The sequence below is a fragment of the Endocarpon pusillum genome (genome assembly GCF_000464535.1).
Source record: "Endocarpon pusillum Z07020 unplaced genomic scaffold scaffold1962, whole genome shotgun sequence".
NCBI lineage: Eukaryota > Fungi > Ascomycota > Eurotiomycetes > Verrucariales > Verrucariaceae > Endocarpon > Endocarpon pusillum.
Genome location: NW_006916107.1, coordinates 31,627 through 52,642, shown reverse-complemented (window position 1 = coordinate 52,642; position 21,016 = coordinate 31,627). Strand labels below are relative to the sequence as shown.

The 21,016-nt window shown below is 51.0% G+C and overlaps 5 protein-coding genes across 5 annotated transcripts; 1 reads left to right on the top strand and 4 right to left on the bottom strand.

The window, feature by feature from the left end:
- Positions 1 to 677: 677 nt before the first annotated feature.
- On the bottom strand, positions 678 to 3,197 carry EPUS_06544 (Dipeptidyl-peptidase 5; the record flags this gene model as incomplete). Its single annotated transcript, XM_007803063.1, has 5 exons — positions 678 to 765; positions 975 to 2,660; positions 2,742 to 2,947; positions 3,016 to 3,067; positions 3,121 to 3,197. The coding sequence occupies 5 exons, from the start codon at positions 3,195 to 3,197 to the stop codon at positions 678 to 680; spliced, it is 2,109 nt and encodes a 702-aa protein (XP_007801254.1).
- A 1,154-nt stretch (positions 3,198 to 4,351) lies between these two features.
- Positions 4,352 to 7,422, bottom strand: EPUS_06543 (uncharacterized protein; the record flags this gene model as incomplete). Its single annotated transcript, XM_007803062.1, has 4 exons — positions 4,352 to 4,567; positions 4,626 to 4,822; positions 5,004 to 7,240; positions 7,400 to 7,422. The coding sequence occupies 4 exons, from the start codon at positions 7,420 to 7,422 to the stop codon at positions 4,352 to 4,354; spliced, it is 2,673 nt and encodes an 890-aa protein (XP_007801253.1).
- A 3,418-nt stretch (positions 7,423 to 10,840) lies between these two features.
- EPUS_06542 (uncharacterized protein) lies at positions 10,841 to 14,131 on the bottom strand (the record flags this gene model as incomplete). Its single annotated transcript, XM_007803061.1, has 1 exon — positions 10,841 to 14,131. One exon carries the CDS (start codon positions 14,129 to 14,131, stop codon positions 10,841 to 10,843), a length of 3,291 nt encoding a protein of 1,096 aa, XP_007801252.1.
- A 4,472-nt stretch (positions 14,132 to 18,603) lies between these two features.
- Positions 18,604 to 19,688, top strand: EPUS_06541 (uncharacterized protein; the record flags this gene model as incomplete). The annotated part of the gene is made up of 2 exons (XM_007803060.1): positions 18,604 to 18,647; positions 18,707 to 19,688. The coding sequence occupies 2 exons, from the start codon at positions 18,604 to 18,606 to the stop codon at positions 19,686 to 19,688; spliced, it is 1,026 nt and encodes a 341-aa protein (XP_007801251.1).
- A 99-nt stretch (positions 19,689 to 19,787) lies between these two features.
- Positions 19,788 to 20,754, bottom strand: EPUS_06540 (uncharacterized protein; the record flags this gene model as incomplete). Its single annotated transcript, XM_007803059.1, has 2 exons — positions 19,788 to 20,640; positions 20,699 to 20,754. The coding sequence occupies 2 exons, from the start codon at positions 20,752 to 20,754 to the stop codon at positions 19,788 to 19,790; spliced, it is 909 nt and encodes a 302-aa protein (XP_007801250.1).
- Between the last annotated feature and the right edge of the window lie 262 nt (positions 20,755 to 21,016).

The window sequence follows — 21,016 nt, the reverse complement described above, 5'->3', positions numbered from 1 at the left end:
GGGGTTGGGGCAGGTGTGGGTAGATGCCGCAGGTTTGGGGGAAAATACAGCAAGTGTCACTTGCGATGCTGATTCCTGATTCCTTATACGGGGTGTAGAGTAGAGTAGCGTATAGATCGAGAGGGATATCCCCCTGCGGTCTTTTTTTGCGTAGACAAAAAACCCCATCGACTACGTTTTTCAAACATCCCACAAATAGGCGAACTGGATATGGTATGGATGGATATACAATTCCTTTTTTTTTCTTATCTATCTTCTGAATTTTCATTCGGGAAACAAGGACCGAGGGAGGGGGGGGGTTAACCAGATGATCTGATGATCACACTTATCCAGCAGCAGCAGCAGCAGCAGCAGCACCAATCAACCAGAGATGTAAGTCCACATTTCCCACCGTCTGTGCTGGTCTGCCTCGATAGTTTTATTGCACAGTGCTCGGGAGAGAAAAAGTCACGCGGTGTCTCGCTCGCCTGGGGGTAAGTTGTGTGATTTCCATCTTGGGTCGCATCGCCATGACCATCATAATCGTCCACCATGGTCACCATTATTATTATCTTCTTCGTCGGCAAAGCATTCTCCTCCTCCTCTCCTTCTTCTTCTTCCTCCTCCCACTCGTCATCGTCTGGCGTCCTCCCCATACCCTCATCGATCACTTGCCCATTTCGACGGACCGGGCCTGGTCACGTCGACCCCGAGGCACCCGAGTATGCATTGATGAACCTGAAGATCTCGTGATGCCAGACTCGGCTGTTCTCGCGGTTCAGGACCCTGTACATCAGAATTGAAATTGGTTAGCCGCTCAGCAGGCCCCCATCTGTGCACGTACAAATCCCAGAGTCAAACAAAAACAGGGGGGAAAAAAAGGAGTCGGCCAAAAGGGGGAAGAGCTGCGCTGTGCCCTAGCCAATGACCATTCATGACCCCGTCAAAGGCAGCCCCAATAGGTGGAAGAAGGAAAGAGAGAAGTGATAACCTACCAATGGCCCTCGTCCGGGAAATTCAAGAAGCGGCTATCCACCCCCAGCTCCTGCAAGACATTGAACAAGAACACGCCTTCGCTGACGGGCAATCGATAGTCCTTGGAACCGTGCACCACGAAATGTGGCGTCGCGAAGTTTCTCGCATATCTGATCGGATCGTATCGCTCGTAGTTGTCTCGGTTGTCCCACAACGTGCCGTTAAAGTCATGCTGCATGAACCATAGTTCTTCCGTTGTGTATTGGTTTAGTGTGCTTGTCACGCCATCGTGTGTAACGAGGGCTTGGAATTCTCGACCGAGGTCGTGCCCCTGAATCCAGTTGACCATGTAGCCGCCGTAACTTGCTCCGGCCGCAATACCGTTGGCGGTGTCTACGTAGGGGAATTCTTCAGAGGAGTTGATGTGTTCCCAGCCTTTAACTAGGTCATCGTAGGGGTAACTCCCCCAATTATTTTGAATGGCGTCGGTGAAGGCTTGGCCGTACGAGGTGCTTCCCGTGGGGTTGATGGCCACAACAACGTAGCCTTGGTCGGCCCAAGTCCGCAGGTTCCATCTCGTGGACCAGGAATTCAGCCAGGCGGACTGGGGCCCACCGTGGATGAGGAAGGCGAGTGGATAGGTGGATGTATCGGTGAAGCTCTCTGGATAGACGATCCAGCCGTGGACGGTGGTGAAGTTTCCTTGATACCAGAAGTCGGAGACGTCTTCGGGGCCTAGGCCGGAGAGTTCGGGGTCGGTGGAGTTGGAGGTGAAGAGCCAGGTCTTATCTTCTGGGGTGGCGATGTAGAAGTCGCGCGATGAGTAGATACTTGACGAAGAGACGAGAGCTGACGAGTCGGGAAGGATGTGGAATGCTGCGATGACCCCGGGGTCAGAGTAGTTTGTTGGCACATAGTCTGCGCCGGCATCTATCGGCAGACTGAACAATCGTTCGCGGCCAACATCTTTAGCCGCCACAAATAGTGACTGGCCATCTGGGGCCCACCGGAGCTGGTCAGGAGATCGGTCCCAGTCATCAGCCAGCTCTGTGACGGTGATGCTATCATCTAACCGCGCAATGTAGATTTTGTTCTTGTCTGATTCGTAAGTTTCGCCGTCCATTTGGAAATAGGCAATGCTCGAGCCATCGGGAGAGAACCTTGGAGCAGCTGAAGCACCTCTAGCGTTTTCCGGCGTTGCAGAACAATTGTGGCAATTGAAAGGAGCAGCGACAGCTGAACCGTCATGAGGTACGAGGAAAATGTAGCTGGCTGTGTAGTTTGCGTACGGCAGCTCTGGCGCTTTGGTTAGGAAGGCCACTGTGGAGCCGTCCGGCGTGATATCGTAGTCTCCACTATCTCCAAATGGCTGCACTGGCGTTTCGGCTTGTCCTTCGATGCCAGCCAAGAGATCCCGCAACTCTCCTGAGAAGCTCCATGCCGAGGATGAGTTTGAAGAATCCGAAGCTGGAGTTAGTGTGCCGGCAAAGAGAGTGAATGTTTCTGGTGTGAGCCAACGGTCCCAATGACGAACATATATGCTGTCATACAGCCGAGCTGTGCTTGCAGGCGTTTCTGCCAGAGCTTCATTGTAGGCTGTACCATTTGGATACCGCTGGCCGTTCATCAGAAAGTTGATTGCACCACTCTGTGTCACGGCAGCTTTCAGTCCGGACAAGGGCGCTGGAATCGACGCAACCATGTACCTGATTCCTTGTCAGACCTCTCATCACAACATGTGACTAGAACTGTACCCTTGATCGAACGATGAAGTATCTGAAACCCACAACTCGACGCCGCCGTCAACTTCGCGGTTGGTGCCATTGACATAGAGAACGCTGGTGTCGGTTGGTCCTATCCAGATCATTTCAGAGATCTCAGAACCATTGTATAGCAGGCTGATATCGCCCGTATTCAGATCCAGCAAGTTCCAAGAAGTGGATGTATTGTGCGTGTCGAAGGAGTAGCTGGTTGAAGTGAAGGCTGCCAGAGTCTGGCACAGAATAGAGCGGTTAGACCCCAAGCTTTCCGTCGATCTCCTCGTTTGGAGGATAGACCTACTCCTGAACGATTCGGTATTGCTTCACTCCGTCGAGGAGCCGCGAGCATTTGCCTGATCAGTCGTCAGCTGTTCCCCTTTAGTCCCCGTCTCCACCTTCCACATACTCTGGAGTAATAGCGAGCACATGGGGAAGAGCAGCCAGCACGGCAGCTGCGCTGGCGCAACTTCGTAGACCCAGCATATTTTCTTCTGATTGACAAACCCACCGTTGATGTTGATCGAGATGCCAAAGGTCCAGCGCAATTCTCGATGGCGGGAGAGGGGAGAAAAGTTAGAAGTTAGAAGTTAGAAGTGTTCACAGCAGAACCTACCAGAACCTACCTTCCCATCTTATCCTCACAAGACTCCGCAGTTTGGCCTCTTGAAAGCTCGCTCAGCCGCGGTGATCATGCACAACCTCTTCCTTGCTGCGGGGACAACCATGATGCCACTCATGCATGCGGAGAGAGATCCCTACACCTCAGCAGGCGAGGTGCGTCAAGATACATCATCAAGATACATCAAGCTGCAGTCCGGTCACCAATGGAGATGCCCGATCGGACTTGACGACCAGCTAGAGAGGCTCTTTGATCCTCCTTTCACCCTCGGTTCCAGCAAGGGCAGCGCCGCTTGTTCTTTTCGAGAAGGTGATCCGGCAAAGCTTAATACCAAACCCCTTTAACGTTACACTGCTTCTTTCGCCGAGGAAGCAAGCATTGGCCCTTGGCGACAAGGGTGCTGAAAAGAGAGCTTCAGTCCGCGGTGGGGTTCTGAGAGCGCGTCAACATGCCCATGGTACGAGAACATGAAGAGAGAAAAGGTAAAGTGGTGATTATCATTCTAATATCCCCTCCGTGTCAAACACCGTGCAGTAGATGCGGCAGATGGCAAGAGCCATACTACATATGTTCAACAGGTATCATTGAACTGAAATCAACAATCTATCTATCTGTAGACTGACTAGCTTTTGGACAATCCCATCCACAACCAGACACTAAGATCGAGCAAGTCGCCACTCAGCCGACCTGTGCTCCAGACGCCATAAGCCAGGCTGGAGCTGAAGCTGAAGGCCCCTCTGAAAACTGCCCCGGAGGTGGTAAACAGATCTTGTCCACTGCTGCCGCTATCTCGTCCATATTTGAGACGCCAGTACCATCCCATAGACCCTTATTTTGGGGATGACTTGGAAGGCGGCCATCCAGGACCAGACTTTCCAACTATGCCTCGCTCGGTGTGCCAAACACAAACCACAAACCCACTCATCTTAGTTTCTTTCGCATCATACATTACTTCCTTGCTTTCTTCTTCTCATATCAAGGATTAGATCCCCCCTGGTCAAGACTTCCTGCTGTCTCTTTATTTGCCGGAGTTGTTCTTCCACCTCAACATTTCTGCCAGACTAGCCAGACTGCAACCATTTCGCATGAAGTCGTGTTGAAGAAGTTCATCCGCCGCGGCTCTGCTCTTGACATCCACACAGAGGCAGACGCTGAGGAATGCCTTGAGCTCCCGGCTGAGCTTGTTCGGATTCTTTAAACGAGGAGTTCCATTGGTGGCAATGAGGAACAATGCCTAGAAAAGCTTGTTAGAAAGATGCATCCAACGGAATTAGAGACGACTCGGTCAGTACCTTGAGCGGTTCTTCATTAAGATAGGGTGGTTCGGATTCAATCATCTCGATCGCCATGATACCGAGCGACCAGATGTCGACCTTGGGACCATACTCCTTCTGCTTGACCACCTCGGGTGCCATCCAGTACGGCGTGCCTACCATGGTAGCACGCTTCGACTTGGACTCGGTCAGCTTGGCGCAAAAGCCGAAATCAGCTGCACAAGAGTTAGCTGCTGTTCCAAGTTCCCCTCCCATAAACCCATCATGCGTGATTGTGCCAGGATCTCTTAATAAGCCAAAAAGGTGGGCAGAGTCTGGGTCCTGGCCAATCGACCAGCCGCTCGGCAAAATGGAGGCGGAGGGTGAAGCAGAGGATAGGGCGGTGAAAAGACTTACTGATCTTGACATTTCCAACACGATCCAGGAGGACGTTGTCGGACTTGATATCACGATGAATGATATCTTGACTGTGCAGATGTGCCAATCCCTTACAGGTTTCGAAGCAGATGGTGGAAATCTGGTCTTCAGTGATCACAGGATTGTTGTCGATGACATCCGTCAATGCACCACCTTCCATAAACTCCATGACCACCCACAATTCATTGTTCTGCTCTTGGAGGAACGAGTCCAAGAAGTTGACGATGTTGGGGTGCTTGCTATCTTTCATAACGATAATCTCGTTCACGATGAGTTCTTTGCGTGGTTGATTGCGCAGATCCATCTGTTTGATGGCAACCTGCCCCTTTGGACCTTGCGTCCGGTAGATCTCACGTGCTATGCTTGACGTAGCACCTTCCTTGACACGTGCCACATAAACAGATCCTGAGGCGCCTTGACCAATCTTTTTCTGTTTCGAGTACGATTCCAGTGGGTTATCTCTCGACACGACTTGCTTGAGCTTCGCCATGACTTCGGATTCCGACATGCTCGACATGCGAACCTCCTTGCTTCGCTCCTCCGTCGGCTTCTTCGTCGTCAAAGCAATCTCGGCTTGCTGTCGTGCGTCAGGAGTAGCTGCTTGTTTAGTGGGGACTTGATTCTGCTTGTTGGAGACATTGAGCGGCTTGACCTGCTGGACCGGAGCTGGCAGGCGACTTGACTGCGTTGCACCATTGATACCGTTTGGAGGGTGGCGAGTTTGGGATTGCTGACTTCGCGGGTCTGTCCGGTAAGCATCATTTGATGATTCCTGTCTGGCTCCATCCGGAACTCGCCCATCACCACCAGCGGATGGCTCAAAATGGGGACGGGCCGGTGAACGAGATGTGCTAGTGGCACCATCGGGGGTGGAAGAAGCGGCTCGCTGAGATGTTGTAGGCTGCCTGGATGAGCTTTGCGGCTGCCTGTCTCGCTCTCTACCCGGGGCTTGTGGCGCCGCTCTCGCGGGATTGTAACGGCTTGGGGAATTATCTGCTCCATAGCCGCCGATCTCTTGCTGTGCCAGTGGTGTCCTCGACTTCGGTATCGATGCATTATAAGCTTCCAGATCGCGGCGAGCTTGTTCTTCCTCACGCTCACGCTTTTCTTCCCTCTCACGGTCTTGCTCGCGTCTGCGCTGGACTTCCCGAACCCTACGAAGTTCTTCCTTTCGAGCAGCTTCTTCTTGTCGTCTCTGCTGTTCTTGATTGGCAATCTCCTTGATCCTTGCTGCATCAGCTTCCATATCATAGCCAGACTTGTCAGTTGGCACCCGCTGTGAGCTTGGCTTAGGAGTATTGTTGCCAGATCTAGGAGGGGTGATCTCTTGGTAATTGGTGGGAAAGGTTTCTGCCCTGGAGGGTGGAGCCGGTCTTGGAGGTGCGATCGATGTGCCTACGCCGCCAAGGCCAAATGGGCGATTTTGTGACATCTCAGGAGCGTTTTGCCCGGAAGCGGAACCAGCAAAGAGTTCCGGATGTTGCTCGCGCATTTTGTGGTCAGAGTAGAATTCCAACACCTCAATGACAGCTTGCGGGTTCTTCTTGTAGTCTTCTTTGGTGATTGCTGATGCAGTCAGGAGCTTCTCCCACTCGACCGGCAAGCCCACGAAGCCTCCTGTCTGAGGATCAAAGCCGACATGAACCCGATGACTGAAGTTTGTGGGATTGCTCACCCCTCCCATCTTTGGACAACGTACGTAGATTTTGTCGATCCAGTCGTAGATTTCATCATCGTTCCTCACCTCACACGTGATGGTTTTGGCGCCTTTTTTGGCACTGGCAGTGCGCGTAATTTCGAAGGCCATGCGTGTATCCTCAGAGCGCGAGACGCCCGCAATGGTGTTCAACAAGATGGAGTGCATAAGGTTTCCTTGCTCATTCTTCATGAAGTCAAGTCGAAATTCTCGCAGAATGAGGTATCTTTGATTCCACCCACCCCAAAACTTGTCCTCTTTGCAACGAACGTAGCCTTCTTTGATGACATTCGTACTGGACTGGGACTTGCTGCTGATCAGCGAGAGCGAGCTGCTGTTGCTGGAGAAGTAAGGCGCAGAGGTTGTAGATGGTGCTGGTGAATTGGGTCCGAGGGACATCTGATCAAATGAGGTAACCTGCGGTATGCTGCCAGTTGAGGCACCTAGGTTTAGACGAGGACGGTCCGTAGGAGGTCGAGGAGCTGGTCCCGGGTTCATAAATTGCCCTGGGGCGTAGAGACTGGAGAAAGTTAGCTCTGCGCACCCAGCCGAAACATGAACTCTATTCTGGTATTTGTTCAGGTTCGACTTCGAAAGGTGAGGTGGATTTGAAAAGGACCGCTCTCGGCACACACTGGCCTCATGCGACAGGCTGCACATTGAGATGAATCAAACTTACTTTGGAGGGTGTGAGGAAGTCATTTCTGAGCAGGCTCGGGCTCTAATTGCAATATCGGATACACAGTCCAAGTACACAGTACCAGGCCGACCTCTGAGAAATGAAGGACGACTATTCAAGGATGTAGCCAACAACTTGCAGCTCAAATTGCAGGTATGTCTTGTGAAGCCGAAAGATGAGTAACTGTATCTGCGAATCTGCCAAGTCGAAGCAGTCTCCTTGCGCTGTTGGGAGTTCGCCCTCTATCCCGCTTCGATTTCAATTTTTCCCAGTAGAATGGCCCCACCAGCTTACAATTTCGGTTCCCAGTGTGTCGGGAAATGGCGAAAGATGAGTGCTCCTGGGATATCAATGTTCGGCGAAGGTATTGGGTAGAAGACTGGCGATTTGGGGCGGGTGTCAGAAGTCAAGATTGGAGCGAGTGACTCCTTGTGATCGAGTTGAAGGCCTCGGCCAGGGCAGCGAGCGGATTTGCAACCTCTATTCACAACCTCTATTCATGGTACGATTTCCATTGAAAGCCGCGCCTACTATTCGGCTAGAATGAAGGTTGTATGCGGTGTTCAAGCTGTGTTTCTCTGGTCTTAACGAGAGTCCATCTCCGAGCAAGAGGGTTGGAAGTTCCTTTCCGCGGCCCAAAAGAGTCTAGGTGTAGAAAAAGCCCCCCCTTAGGGCCCTTACCATCTTGATACCCCCCCTCCTGTCGCCTCAGCAAGGATCCGATCTCGTTATTACCTGGCCGCCCCACCTAAAGGAAAACTCCTGCCGCGCACTCAGTACTCACGGATCCATCCAGCCATTCATCTCACTCCCAAACCCTTGCTGAAACAAAACATCCGCCCTCCTCGGCCCAGGGCTGAAGCAGTCTATGGCAGTTTCAGAAAAACTTAGCTCGAGATTAACATTTTTCAGACTAATTCCATGCATGTTGCGCTGTCTCGATCAACACAGCACAGCCTCCCACCCAGTTGAGTGCACTCTGTCTGCTGTGCACTGGGGGGTTTCTGGATTTAAATACAATGTTTGCCCTTTAAGCTAGCGACGCTCTATGAGTTCCATCAAATAATCTCTCAACACGTACCCACTTACTGCGAAACCCCTTTTGATTTTGTCATCATGATCTTACTCCCATCTAGAGTATGCCGCCGGGTGAACTGCGCACCGAGCAGAGCTGGGTGAAACCATTTATAACTTACCAGTGAGGGTTGAACAAAGGACGACACCGCCTGGACTTTTGACAAGCCTGCCAAATATTGTGTCAAGAACTGCACCCAGTGTACCTCCTAAGAAGATTAGACCGGATCCAACCGCACTGGGCAACTTGATCTCTAGGTTGATTTGAAGCAACGGGTCATCTGTCAATGCATCAGTTTTTGTTAACTTGTTTCCAAGGATCATTAAACTAACAAAAGCACGCAAAGTTGTCTCTTTGCAAAAGACTTTGACCATTGATCATGCCTCCAGTGAGGTCTCCAACATCCAAACCCGCAAATGTATCCACACCATTTGTATTGCCACCAATTGAAAGCAGTGTTGTATCATTCGAGATCAAGGCAGAACAATCGCTCACAAAGAATTCGTAAGCGTTTAAGGATTGGGCCGTTTATGACTTGACTCGGTCAGCGGCATGGTGGTCAGAGCGACAATCTCCTTCTGGGGGAACCCAAGCAACGAAATGTCATTTGGGAAAGTGTGGGACTCACCAGTTTTCACGTATCCGCTCTCTGTCGAATTCTTTTGCGGCAGTTTCACACTTGGCCATCAATGCAATCCCGTTCCAACTTGCAAGAACAGGTCCGGTAAGAGTGCCATTGGGTGCTTTGGAGTAAAATTGCTGAAAAGACGCGGGACAAGAGTATAAGCACCAAGGTAGCAACGAGCGTGGCAAAAGGAGCCCGAAAAGAATAAGGGTTCGTGCTGATAGAGTTTTGCTTGCGGTATTTTGCCTAGTTAGCTATGATCTGGTAACTCTCGCACGTCTTATCAGGCTACGTTCTATCCAGAACCTCTGGAAGGTAGGGAAATCGACCGTAGATGCATCTAAACGCTTGTCTTTCCCAATCTGCATTGAAGAAGCTTGCATCGCCCCCGAATGAGTTGTATATTTGGGCCATTCCCAATCCTGATATACCGAGCAGTCTGCTCAGAAATGGACTTGTCGAGCAGTTCAAATATCCAAGATGGCTCCAAGGGTTCCGCAAGAAGACTTGATCGTCGAATCAACGGCAGGAGAAGTGCCGATGGAGAATCAAAGCCCTAATAATTCATCTCCATTGAACTGACCTTGAAAATACAAGATATCTGCGAATTCATCGGCCAAGCTGAAGACCGGTCGGCTGGCTGTGACACAATCGAGGAAGGTGGTATAGCCACTTCGATCATGATAGCCGTGGTTTGCAAGAGCATTTGGAGCAGGGCAGAGTCCACATGCTTGACCCGGCAGAGGGTCGGCAGAGGCATGAATGTCAGTCAGGTCAATACGCTGGCTTGGAGACCAGGAGAAGGCCGAGCAACTGAAGGGCACGCCAGCCGAGAGGGCAGGGTTTGAGGCGGCAGCCGAAGCAGAGGGCAGCATGACGTCTACCAAGATAAGGAATAGCTACAGAGAGGTCAAATAGGTAGAGGAGAAGCGTGGACAAAAGAAAGAACTGGGACATGATTAGAGATTGGCAAATTGGGTACACAGAGTGGCCAAAGTACGATAAATTGTAGTGAATTAAGTCTGAGAAGATGCCTTATGACCATAAGGGTTCTGAATGGGAGGACGGGAGGACGGGCTGAGTGAGCAACAATCAGACATAAGGAGATAGCAGAATTCATCTTACATCAGCCCACCTTGTTCTGAGACAGCACCAAATCCAGAGTAGGTGGTCAAGTAGGAAGCTGCAGCTGGCAAGTGAGCATGTGGGGATGTGATGTCTCGCTAGCAGCCATGTTGCGCTGCGTGCTGGTGTCTCTCACTCCATCTCTTTTAGATTCAGTCTCCTCCATGTAACGGCTGGTAGAATGAATGAGAAAGGGATGGATTTCAGTGCAGCTCTTTTTATGTCCGTACGCATTATTCTTTAGACTTTAATACTACTGCATTCTATCATCATACCTGCACGACGTTCCATCCCATAATAAAATCTCAAGCGAATAAAGTTGCGCAGCATTCAAGTTGCATGTTTGGACTCAGGTTCGGTGAACGCAGGTGATCGGTCGCGTCTTCTGTCCGCCTTAGGATGCATATTGACTTGATGGTGATGAATTAAGACATACGTAGCGTGCAGTAGGGATTGCAAGACAAACATGGGGTATCCTAAACTCAGCATTGACTCCGGTGCATCTCACACTGCCCAGACTCCTTTTGCTTTGTTAGATGCCTGCATTTTCCACCTCGATGCCGGCCGTCAGATCTGACAGATCGAACAAAAACCCATTATGACGGGTACCTGCTTGCTAAGAGATGTGTTTATTGGCATTAGCCTGCATCTTTCTCAGCGCTTCTTTATGCAAATCCTGCATATCACCGCTTCTTACTGCCTCAGCAAATGCATTTTCTTGGTGTACTTTGGTTGCTTCTGAGTAGTCACGGCTCATCTTAGACTGGCGCTTCTCAATCAACATCTCGGCCCTTCGGGTTTCAACAGCCTCTGTGGGGACAGAGGTCAACGCCATTTCTTGTCGCATCGATTGTCTCCATGTTGCAAGCATAGACTCACGCTTTTGCGGGGTCATGGCTACGGACGACCACTGCGGAAGGTGTGCGTCAAGATTGTTTGCCGCCCCCAACCGGGTTTCGGGAAGTAGAGTTCCGGGTTTTTGTTGCATGAGAGCTTTCCGCTGCGAGAGTGGCATGTCATCGTCATTGAGAGCTAACAAAGTCAAACGACTGGCAGAACGTAATGGCTCTTGCGCTTCCACGTTGTCTAGATTGCTGAGCGGACTGACAGATCGTGGTTGGGCTTCCTCTATCAAGCTGAGGCGGGAGGAGGATCGAAAAGGTGGGTGCGCATGCGTGATATCGGGTGGCATGGCTGTGCTCTTCGTAATAAATGAGTGTTTGTTCCGTAGGAGGCTGTCTCGCTGTGCCAGCAGAGTCGAGCCAGCTAAGGGTGCCAGCGAGCCACAGGATGCTGAAACCCGAAACTCAGCCTCTACGTTTTCATCAATAGGAGAAGTTTTCAGGTTATGACCTGGCATGGAAGTCGAGCAACTTCGGAGAGCACGTGCTCCAGGCGGAGGAAGTAGAGAGGCGGCAGAAGCAGACTCCGTTAGTCCTGCTGCAGATTCGCTCTTTTGCCTCAGTTGCGAGCTCGATGCCTGGAATCCATCTGGGTGGACTGGGCTGTCCAAAGACGAACGGCCCGATGGCACGGTTGAGCTTGATGCATTGGATTTACCTGAAACTATAGGGGTGAGCTTCGATGGTGCCGGAGCGCAAGATTCATCTTGCGCAAGCATTGGGGAAATGGCCATGGTCTTTGCGATCCGTTGCACCTTTTCAGCATGGACCGGCGCAGGTTGCTCGACCAGGTGTGCAGGGACTTCAGCCACTGCGTCCTCTGTGCTAACCTCTAGCTTGTCAAATTCAGGCTCATCCGCTGTAGAAATATGTTTTGCCCATTCGTTGGTACGGTACGACAACACAACATGTGAGAGCTGGCTGGGAACTTTATCCAGAGCCCCTTTCGTTAGAGACTCTGTGTTTGAAACTGCATCGATTGACAATGCTTCGTTTGATTTTGGTGTAATATCTTGCGCTTGACTGTCGTCTGTTCGTGACTCTGGTACGCTCGAGCGCAAGTGGGGAGACGTTGTGGCTTGTTTGAACCTGGCGTCATTGTGGTTCGAGGGAAAGAGTGCTTTGCTGGTTTGAGGCTCGGGTGATACTACCGCAGGACGTTGAAACTCTTCAGGATCAGAGTCATCTGCTGTTGATCTGGGAATGTCGGCTAGACTAGCTTTTACATCTTCGAGAGGCTGCAACGAATCAAAAAATGGCGTAATCACGACGTCGGGTAGTATATCTACTTCTGCTGCGCTTTTGTTCTCAAAGGGAATGGCATGTTCCTGGCCATAGCTAAGGGAAATTAGCTCTTCTCGTTCTTCATCGACTGTTGCAGCCAATGATGAGTCCTTGCTATAAAAGCCACCAGGGTTCATATCGTCCTCGTCACCTAGAGATGTGAACATTAGATTTTCATTGTCGTCAGATATTATCTCCACGCGCACGTGGGCTCCAGGCTTCTTAGCTGAAGAGATGGCAAAAGGCCGTTGCAGTATAGGTGAAAGTGGCGAGTGCAATAATTCAGCTTCCTTTGTGTTGACTGTGTTTGGGGCATTGGTGCTGTCATCAAGAGAATCGCCAGCATGCTGGAAAGAATTAGGATTAGGTCGAGAACTTGACGACTTCTCCTGCCAAACACCAACAGGAATTTTTGCCGCATCCTTGTCGTTCATGACTTCCGCTGGGGCGCTGGATCCTTCAACTTCTCGAACGCTCACAGACGCCTTCTGCAGACTGTTATCCTCCTCGGTTTCTAAGCCAGAGTCGATGGCTGCGGTATGCTTGCTCGCTTCCTGATCCCCGTACACAGCTTCCCATTGCGCCCTTTCTCTTTCATTTCCTTCTTCCAAACGACGTCCAATCGCTTCTTCCATCTGATTGCGTTCTCTTTCGTTCTCTAAGCGGTCTGCATCCCTTTTCTCTCGCCTATCTTTCACGACTCTCCATAGCTTGAGCTGCGATATCACTCCTAGGAAACAGATCAAAACTATAAATGCAAGTTCCACCCTCATGCCGCGGGTAATAGGATAGGTGTTTGTGTTGAGTGGAAACAGGTTGTCGTTGAGATTCCAGATGTAGAGCCAGAACTCCTTCAAGCCAGCCCTGCTGAAGCAATCGAGGCCTAGGGCAACCGCGGTTGCACCAGCGAAAGACGTGGCACCGATAAGGCCATACGGACGAGTGTAGCGACTGAAGGACAAGGCGTAGACAGTGGTGCTGAATGCCGCGATCAAAACCACCTTGCCCTCCGTGGAAGAGACGGTGCCCCCAGGCCTCAACGCGAGAAGCCACATGCTGAGGCAGAAGCCTCCCAAAAGACAGCCCAGACCTTCTGTGACTTCCTTGAAAATCAGAGAGCCAGCGCCAAAGATCACACCTGTCATGAATGCTGCCACAAGATAGGCCCCCTGAACGGCCATACGTACAGGCGGATTCATGACATAGACCACAAGTACTGTCACTGACAAGCTCGTCAGGAACGCCGAAGACAAGAAGATCTGTATCCATCTATTCTTTATACCGATCAAGGTATATGTAAATCCAGCAACGATGAGGAAGACGCCAGCAATTGAAAGGACAGGGGTTATTTTTGGCGGCAGTGGCAGTCCGCCTGGATGCTTCCCTTCTGCAACGTCCGTGACATTCGATGATGTCTGAACTGGTCCATTGACTGTAGAAGTGGCCGAAGGTACCGCATTGGTGCTTGTGGATGTTGAAAAGGATGATGCAGCATTTCCGGTATCAATCGCAGATGTCGCTGCTCCCGTACTAGTTGAAAACCTTGACGTGGATGTCTCCTGGGTCTCCGATGGCTCGTTCGAGGTAGAAGATGGGCTGGTTTCAGGAATTGTTGCCTCAACTTCCTGCCGGCGAGCAACAGCATTTGGACCAACGTCTGCGGTACATGCGCAGAGTATAACAAACGCACAGGGCCATATGAGGGCTATAGAAATTCGCATGTTATGGTAAGGCCACTTAAGCCCAAAGTATCAACCTTTGCCTGCCAAGAATGAGTGTTCGACAGTAACATGGACACTCAGAAGGATGGAGAACAACTTGATCCCATAACGAACGGGTTTCAACGGAGGAATGACGCATGGAACAGAGCACGAGATCGACATTGAGGAAGAACAAGGGAATTCCGCACCAGGGATTGTACGTGCAGTTCTGCAGCCCAGCAAAGTCGGTCAATTTCTCCATAACTATTCGGACTCACAACACGCCACAAGAAAGCTAGAACCACAAGGGTTACCATTGAAAGCTAGACACCCAAAGGATGCACACGTACTAGGGTAGGGGACGTGGTCCCCTAGTACTGTGGTACTAGCCAGCGAGACGAACTCAAAAGTAATGACAATTGTCAATTCATCATACCGGTGCAGCAGTGAGGGTGAGCTGCCAACCACAGCTTCTTGCCATGATAGGCTTAGGTACACTTGATCCAGGCACAAACATTCCCATTGCCAAATATTAGCTCGGCCAAGGAGAAACTAACGAAAACCATGTTTTCGTGTCGAGAGAACATTGGGGAGACCGAAGTCATATTTGGGTTTGAAGACCATAGGATATTAACCCTCGAAGCGATCGGGACTTTTAGTGCATATGCAGCTAGCTGCAGGCGCTGTGCAGGGTGTGGACATGTGCAATCTATGCAAACAGGCGAGCAAAGATGATCTTCATGAAGCTCAAGAATCAAGTGGCGGGCCATGACAGGAGAGAGCGGGAGGCCAGCAAGACAAAGCCCGCAGCCTACTCGAGTCGCTTTTGTGCGTGCAACAGCAGCCAGCCGGTTCTACGACTGAGATGGCTCAAGAGCCTCGCTGGCCCAATCGGTACGCACGTCAGGCTAGAGAGGAAATGATTGATCAAACCTAGGAAATTGCATGACGAAAGAAGAACGGAGCTCGGGTAGTTGGGGAAATATAAAACCTTGTTTCAGCCAAGGCATCTGAATTAATAAGCATGCAATTCTATGGGCACTTGGTACTGGCAGCCTGAGGGTAATTGGACCCACAAGCATTTCGGTCCGTCTTCCGGCTCCCCTGTTCGCTTCCTCGTCCCCATTTTTGTCCCCATTTTTGCCGGAGGACGCCTAAGAATGCTGAATAATGCCAGTCAGCCGCGGGTACTCGTACCACAGTGATGCGTGAACCAAGCTTAACGCAGCAGACATTTTGTTTCGCGTGCTCGTTCATTACAGACTTGATAACATTCCAACAGCCCAGATCAGCCAGCAGAGTCTTGATTGAAATAAGCGAGGTCAAGTCACTGCATAGATAAGGTAATTGGTGAGTGGTGATGGTGATGGTGAGATCTGAAACAGCGAGCGGAGAGTCGACGTCAAAGCCGCTACTCCCCTTCAGGCTTCAGCAAACTTACGTAGTAACCTGCAGTGCAGAGATTTTCATGCCGCAGCATTGGACAGGCAACTTACGATCCAGGTATCATAAACCTGGTCTTCTACTGCCCATACCGAAGACCAGTCATGCTGTCGACGATGTTAGTTCTCCAGGCCTTCACCTACAGCAGCCGTATGATGGGGTTTGATGGAGGAGCTATCCACCAGTTCTTGCAGCCCTCCACTCATGATGTAGTCTTCGATGCTTGTCACACAAGTACATCCTTGACTTTGCAGTTCGGGGAGCTCTCCACTGGCCAGGATTCTGACGCGCGGCCTTTACCACTCTCGTGACAGGCGAGAGCAAGATGCAGAACCCGGAGAGAGCCATTTTCGCTACAGGTAATTGGTGCTGCTTGATGATCTTTTTGCACATAGAGGAGGGTCTTATTCCCACAATTCCTGGCCCTGTACAGCGTGTGGACATGACGTGGAGATGTTCAGCAGCGCACCCTGAGCAAAGGCCATAAACTGCAAGCGAGCTGCTCCGTCCTTCTCTGCGAAACGAAGTAGCCACTACGTCGTACGGAGTAGTAAACCAGTCTCTCCCCACGTGCTTCCAGTAACCATCACGGAGTGGCTGTCTTATCGCGCGCAGGGATGAGGAGCGACTCAAGAGGCGAAAGATGAAACACTGCGAGATCTACAAATGATCGCATGATTACCATTCGCTTTTGGATTTCTGCCAATTGGAGGCTCCTTTGGGTAATGACCAATGGGACAAGCGGATTGAAGCAAAAGCAGTGGACATGGCATGAAATCGCAAGCGAAGATGACTGAGGGTCGTTTTCGATGTCGTGGGGATCTCAACCTTCAATCTCCTCAGCAAATCTAGGGCGACACCTCATATATTTCTGGGACCTTCTGAGAAGATGGCAACAATAATAACGAGCAGTGTGCAGGAAATAGATATGATATTTGATAATTGTGTTGTACTCGGTGGTTTATTATGGACCAGAAGGGCCGCAATTGCGGCAACGAGTCCGTGACGTAACGTACACTACCACTTGGCGAGACACCCCACTTGGCGAGACACCCCACTTGGCGAGACACCCCACTTGGCGAGACACCCCACTTGGCGAGACACCCCACTTGGCGAGACACCCCACTTGGCGAGACACCCCACTTGGCGAGACACCCCACTTGGCGAGACACCCCACTTGGCGAGACACCCCACTTGGCGAGACACCCCACTTGGCGAGACACCCCACTTGGCGAGACACCCCACTTGGCGAGACACCCAATTAAGGAAATAATGAAGCTGACGATACTTCCTATTTAAGCCTATCTGAGAGAATTCTTATGCGTAACGAATCCTCTCCACGGTGCGTAATTTGCACCCTGGAGGGCGCTCTGCCCTCTTTGGCAGCCCTGACCTCCTCAAGATTCCACGAACGCTGCACCCTCTCTTTTAGCATGCGTTTTGAGCGCTTTTTGACCTCTTGCTGATGAGATTGCTTGCGTAAATTGTTGAGCTCATTTTGAAGCAATTGCGCGCCAGCATGCTCTTGAATAGCTGCGTGGCTGAGCTTGCGTACAGAGCGTCGAGTTCGAGGACTAACTTTGGCCTCAATTTGCGCTTGAAGCTCTCGAATTTCATCTAGCTTCTTCGGAGTGCTATAGAGATGGTTAGGACCCTCTTTGATAGGCGCAGGTTGATACTCAGGCGTTGTACGGCTGAAATTTTGAATTTCAGCATCCTCTAGCAGTTTTTGCTTATTTGTTGGCCAAATCCCAGCTCTTTTCCATCCTGCGCGAATATTTCGCTCAGTAAATGCCTCTTAACGCGCTTGTACGTAAAGTACAGTAAAAATACTCTGATTGAGTGCTGCTATGCCGGTTGGGGCGTATTCTTCGACTACACGGCTGTACGCGCTTGAAAGTGGCGAAAATGGACCTACATCAAGAGGTTGAAGTTTGTGAGTAGCGTGCGCTGGCAAATAGAGAGGGTGGATGTTGTTTTCGAGGCAGTAATACTGAAATTCGCCAGTAATATGACTCTTTTAGCTATCAAGTATCAGAATAATATGCTTGCTATTTGACGTAATTAGAACGAATATTCGACGCAGCTAATTAATAGCTAGCTCTTCATCAGTCCATCCCTTAGGAGAAAAGGCCTATATAACGTTAGGGAGGTCCTCATGCTCTGGAAACATATGATGCTCAGGATTCTTGCCAGTAAAGATAAGATAGGGCTTAATAGCCTTTTCTGTATTTATACACTCGATAATAGAGACCCATTGAGTATTAACTGATGCTGGAGCCACTGGGCGACCTATAGCAGGGTCAAAAACAACGTATTTCGACGCTATTTGCCCTATCTGAAACCCTGTTTCGTCTATATTGTAGATATCTTGCAGCTCAACTGCGTTTTAGCTGCAGAGCTGTTTAAATTCGGCAAAAAAGCATTTAATAACGCTAGAATCAAGGGCCATGAGTCGTTTGATATCCATTAGTCGATTTCGCCGCGTTTTAAGCTCTGGATGGCGAGCTATTAAACGCTCCATGTAGTGTTTGCCTAATTGAATCTTATCCCCCTTACTAAGTAGCAATTTTGTAATCATTCGACGGATTTGAGCGTAATTCGGGCATAAATGCTGCCTTTGTAGGTCTCGGAAGTATTGAATCAGCACTTTTTCTTCTTGTTTTGATAGCTGTTGTGAAATGCGATCAGTTGATGGGCCAGGGTCGAATTTAGAACGTCGTAATAGCTCGCAGCTTTACGAACTGAGTCAAATAGGCCTAGATCAACGTCATTTGAGGCCTGCTGAATAGAATGCTCCTTGTTTGAGTCCATTTCGAGCTATTTTGGTAGAGCTATAGCTGTTCGAAATTTGAGTGTTGCCGAACGCGCTGCGCGAAAAACCGTCTCGCCAAGTGGGGTGTCTCGCCAAGTGGTAGTGTACGTTAGTTGTTTCTTTCTCCAAAAGCCACCTCCCACCACTGTCCCGCTGAGCCATAGTATTAATATTCCGTGCTTGCAGAAGATAATGCTGCAGACGCATTGTTGAGGTACTCACCGAGCCAGTCATCATGTCAGCTAAAATCGCAAAGACCATTGCCCGCCAAAAAGAGAAGTATGTCCAACCCATTCCCACCACAGACAAACGCCTATAGCTGACACCCCATATTTCAGGATCGCAGAAGGGAACTTCTACGAAGCTCACCAGCAGCTTCGGGTCGTGGCCTCCCGCTACGTCAAAGCCGGAGACCACAAGAATGCAGCAGACATCCTCTCGAACGGCGCGGTGCTACTCCTCAATGCCGGGCAAGGCGGCTCGGGAGGTGTCCTGAGCATGATGCTCTTGAACGACGTCTACAATAAGGGAGAGAGGGAGTGTGACCAGGAAAACAAGGAGAGGCTCGTTGGCATCCTGAGAGCCTTTCCGCGAGAGGAGCCAACGCGCAAGAGATTCATCCAGGAGATGATCGGCTGGAGTGGGAAGTTCGGCGAGCTAGAAAGAGGTGACCCAGAACTACACTACGCAGCTGGCGCGGTGTATGCGGAAGAAGGGGAAGCATACGAGGCGGAGCGACATCTACTGCTGGGCACAGCTGCCTCGGTGCCGATTCTGACTGACCTCCATTACACGTGGTACGCGGCCGACTCACCCCATCTAGCTGCCACCTACGCCTCCCGCTCTGTCTTTCCATACCTCGTTCTCGGCAACCTCGCGTCCGCATCTATGGCCTTCCAGCTCTTCACCTCACGGCTCACCTCAACGAACCCACACCTCTTCACCCAGTCAATAGAGTCCTCTAAATCCGAAACTCGAGTCTTTCCTTCACTACCACTCCTCAATTTCATATCACACCTGCTTTTAGCCTGCCCAAAAGGGGACTCGGGCCTCTTCAAGCAGCTTGCCAAGCACTATGCCGTGCACCTCAAGGAGACGCAGGATTTATGGGGGGAAGCGCTAGCGAACATCGGCGAGATATGGTTTGGGATACGGATACCAAAAGGCGGGAATCCACTGTTCGATATGATGGGTAGCATGTTCTTTGGTGGAGGAGGTACTCCGAAGCCGAGCACGCCGCGGTCATCAACACCGAAGCCGAAGCCAGAGGTGAAGAAGGTGGAGGAGCCTGCACCACCGCCAACGATGGACCTTGACTGAGCATCTAACTGGTATTGTGTCGTCTCCTGTATGGCACTCGCAACACCGCAGTACATATCGGTAGATCATATATTCATCCATGAATGCTGCATTTGAGCCTCATCTGAAACCGTAACAGCTCTCCTCGCCCGTCTCCCCCTCAAACATCCACCTATCCTCCTCCAAACTCGCTGCCTTCTTCCTCAGACTCGCTTGTACCAGCGCCAGGAGCTCTTCATTCTCTTGCCCCAATCCCTTATTACCACCAGCACCTCCTCCTCCGCCCACTCCACCATGGCCATGATGCCCATTTCCGCGCATCCGACTGCGATACATCATATCCACCAAACTCTTCTCGATCCGCTCCTGATCCTCCTTCTCTCTCATCGCGCTCTCCAACTCCATCCCCTCCGTGTCGTCCATGTCCACCCCCTCTTCGTCGGCCGTATTGTTGGCGTCGTCGCCACCACCACCACCACTGCCGCCGCCGCCGCGAGGTCCGGAGCTCGACAGGCGGAAATGTGGGGGTAGAAGCGGGATTTCAGGGAGGTCGGGTCGGCCGCTGCGGTCGCGCGCTACGATGTCGCCATTCGTGTTGTTGGAGTTGCTGAGGTCGGTGGTACTGCGGGAGTGGTGGTTGGTGGTAGCGAGAGGGTTGTTGAGAGAGTCGGTGGATTGGGTACGGGAGGTTGGGCGGCGGGGAGGGGGTGCGTTACTTAGGTTCGAGAGGGAGTGGGTGGAGGAGTTGGCGCTAGGGTTGCGGATGGGTTCGGAGGGCAAGTTGGAGCTGGCTAGATCGGGGGTCGGCGGTGGGAGAGGTGGTTTGTGAAGAGGTTTCGACGGACGGAGGAGGTGGAGGCTGTGCTGGGAGCTTGACTGGTGGAAGAGGGTTCCATGTAGCAGAACGTGTCTGATCTTGGAGCTGGAAAGAGCACTGTGGTGTTGTATGAGGGAGAGAGAGGGAGAGAGGACTCTGTAGTCACCGAGAGAAGAATTAGGAATACAAATACAGATTTTCGTCTTAGCGAAACAGCAAAGCGAGCAGCGTGGTCTCTTTAGACATGTTTGTGGACGCAAGAAGGGTCATGGTGCTGAAATAAACAAACGAGAGCCCCCCTCCAACTGGACCAGGGAATCAACTTTAGGGAAAGATGTCAGTACGAAGCTGATGACTACGAACTGACGTCTATGTATCATGTACAGAAGCGGGTACGGGCTGGCGAAATATTGCCCAGGCTTTTGAGGGTCGCAATAGTGGAACTCGATGGACAGGAGAGCTGGACAGCATCGAGGTCGGCGATCCAGTCGCGCTTCGCGTTGATCGACGACTTACAACTCGACGTGAAGTG